Here is a 2,817-nt window from a genome sequence, read left to right on the forward strand (position 1 = left end):
TGTAAAGAAGTGGTCAGTTTTAGATGAAAGGTCATAGGAAGAAGAGCATTAGAAGTTCAGATATAAAGAAGAGAAAAAACCCAACATCGAGGAATTAGAAAAATAAGGCGTGAAAGCATTTCCACATTCATTTCGAAGTGAAAGCAAAAGTCGAAGGGACATTAAAGGAAAAGGGCTCCTTGCGTAGTTTTCCCCTCACAGCTCTCGTCTTAAGAACGCTTAAGGGTCGGTGCGGTCGTTGACTAACCACTTCATTAGGCTCGTCCCACCTTCAACCTCAAGGCTTTCGCCTTTATAGACGCAACGCCGCCGGTTCCAACAGAGACGCGGCCGCTCACTGCAATAGAGAGCCAAGGAGACACAGGCCCCAGCTAGTCCCACGCCAGCTTCTCCCCGCCCGGAAAACAGCCCCGCGCACTTTCGACCCCGAGACCCTCTACGATGCTCGGGGTCGCCAGAAATGCCACCGCAGGAAGCACCTACCACTATCCGGACGGAGGGGAGCTCCCTGCCGCCTCCTCCCGCCCAACCGCGACCGGGACCCACACCTCGGAGCAGACATAAGGAAGCCTCAGGGGTGGGGAGGAGGACGGGAGCAATGCGGGGGCGGGGAGGGAAGAGGACCCAGAAGTCCAGGTATCAATCAGCCTCCAAAAAAGGGGGAGGGGTGTTATCCGTGGTGTTTGGGGAAGGAGTGGAACCCAGAAGCCATCTTGGGATGGGAGGAAGCAATCGCGATGGCTCCAGAGGTTGCTCCTCGCGGGACTACCCGCAACCCCGCCCGACCGCGCTTGTTCGCGTGAAATCCCGAGCATTGGGCCGCCGCCTAGACGGCTCCCGCGGCTTTGTACTCACTCTGCCCTCGAAGTTGTTCTCCTCTACATCACTCATGTCGACGAGGCGCTCCCCAGAACTAAATGAGACAAGTCTCGGCTCGAGGGCCGATGGCCTAATTAACCCGCTGACTGGACCGTGGGGAAGAGGAAAGAGTCGGCAACCACAGCCGCTCCACTCCACTCCCACTCGGTCGCAGGCTCCAGCAAAATGGCGCCGGCGCCGCCAGAAATCTCCTGGCCTCCTCAGAGCACGACGTAAAGGGGGCGGGCGTATCTGTGACGTCACGAGGCCCCACCTCCCGCGAGGCTTTGTGCCCGCTGGGCGGGGCACCAGAGTGGAGGTTGGCGGGTGGCCTGCACTCTCAGCCTGGGCGCCTTGGAATCGCAGTCCCGTGCTGTCCTCCAAACTTCAGACTCATCTCGGACGTGTCAACCTCTTTGAAGACTTTTCAGTCACCACCAAGTGGATTCTGATGCAAGGGAACAAAACAATGGAAGTTTTTTTTGTTTATTTTTTGAGTCAGGGTCTCCCTCTGTCACCCGAGCTGGAGTGCAGTGGAGCGTTCACTGCTCACCACAGCCTCAAACTCCCGGGCTCAGGCGATCCACCCACCTCAGGCTCCCGCGCGAGCCGCCATGCCCGGCTAATTTTTTGGGGGTGGGGGACCGAGTCTCACTCTGTTGCCCAGGCTGGAGTGCAGTGGCGCTATCTAGGCTCATTGCAACCTCAGCCTTCCAGCTTCAAGCAATTCTCCTGCCTCAGCCTCCCATGTAGCTGGGATTACTGGCATGCACCACCACACCCGGCTAATTTTTGTATTTTTAGTAGAGACAGGGTTTCACCATGTTGGCCAGGCTGGTCTCAAAGTCCTGACCTCAGGTGATTTGCCCGCCTCGTCCTCTCAAAGTGCTGGGATTACAAGCGTGAACCACCGCACCCGGCCCACCCGGCTAATTTTTGTGTATTTTGCAGACATGGGGTTTTGCCATGCTGCCCAGGCTGATCTCGAATTCGTGGACTCAAGCGATCTGCTCGCCTCGGCCTCCCAAAGTGCTGAGATTACAGGTCTGAGCCACCGCGCCCGGCTGGAATCGTGTATGTATAATTAACAGGCTTTTGCGGGGGACGTTGTCAGCTGACTGTATTACTTTTCTTCCATATTTGCCCGGTGTAACGTCAACGTAGTACATGCACACATGAGGTTATGATGCAAAGTCGCTGCTCCTTGCCTCATCCCTCCCTGCTCCAGATACCCCTCCTAGAGACAGCCGTGTAGTCTTTTTTATAATGCTTAACTCCCTACTAGTCTTTTTGACTTAGATGTTTCCATAAAGCTTCATAGGAAGACCTCCCAAATCTGTCAACTTGGTTCCCAATCATGGTAATAATCTCTGAGATGACTTTTACTTGTGTAATGCAACTTAAAAAAATTAGTTTCATCGTACATTTTTTTCCTACAGTGCTTTATGGTAAAAAGATTGACATGGACTTTCAAATATAGTTCTATGGTAGGAAAGTTCGTCTAGCATTGTTATGAAGATTGCTACCCCTGGGGGCAAGATTTCAAGGTTTGAATGTCAGTTATTGATAGAGCTAAGCTTATATGACATCTGGCTCTTAGAAAAGATGTTGAACTTGGCTGGGTGTGGTGGCTGATGCCTGTAATCCCAGTACTTTGGAGACCCTAGACAGAAGATCGCTAGAGGCCAGAAGTTCGAAACCAGCCTGGTCAACATGATGAGCCCCGTCTCTACAAAATAAATTAGTATTATTATTATTATTATTATTGAGATAGAGACTCGCTTTGTCACCCAGGCTGCAGTGCAGTGGCGTGATCTCAGCTCACTGCAACCTCCACCTCTGGGTTCAAGTGATTCTCCTGGCTCAGATTTCCAAGTAGCTGGGATTACAGTGTGTGCCACCACGCCCGGCTAATTTTTGTATTTTTCGTAGAGACGGGTTTTCACCATGTTGACCAGG

The 2,817-nt window shown here is 52.7% G+C and overlaps 1 protein-coding gene across 1 annotated transcript in view; it reads right to left on the bottom strand.

Annotated features, from left to right (window-relative positions):
- TRA2A (transformer 2 alpha homolog) overlaps positions 1-1,100 on the bottom strand; it is a 24,918-nt gene extending 23,818 nt beyond the window's left edge. The window contains exon 1 of the mRNA XM_017872295.1: positions 856-1,100. Within this exon, the coding sequence (XP_017727784.1) occupies positions 856-891 (36 nt within the window). The 5' untranslated portion in view covers positions 892-1,100. The remainder of the gene's footprint in view (positions 1-855) is intronic.
- Positions 1,101-2,817: the final 1,717 nt, after the last annotated feature.

Source organism: Rhinopithecus bieti, unplaced genomic scaffold (assembly GCF_001698545.2).
Source record: "Rhinopithecus bieti isolate Rb0 unplaced genomic scaffold, ASM169854v2 scaffold_6710, whole genome shotgun sequence".
In the NCBI taxonomy this organism is placed as follows: domain Eukaryota; kingdom Metazoa; phylum Chordata; class Mammalia; order Primates; family Cercopithecidae; genus Rhinopithecus; species Rhinopithecus bieti.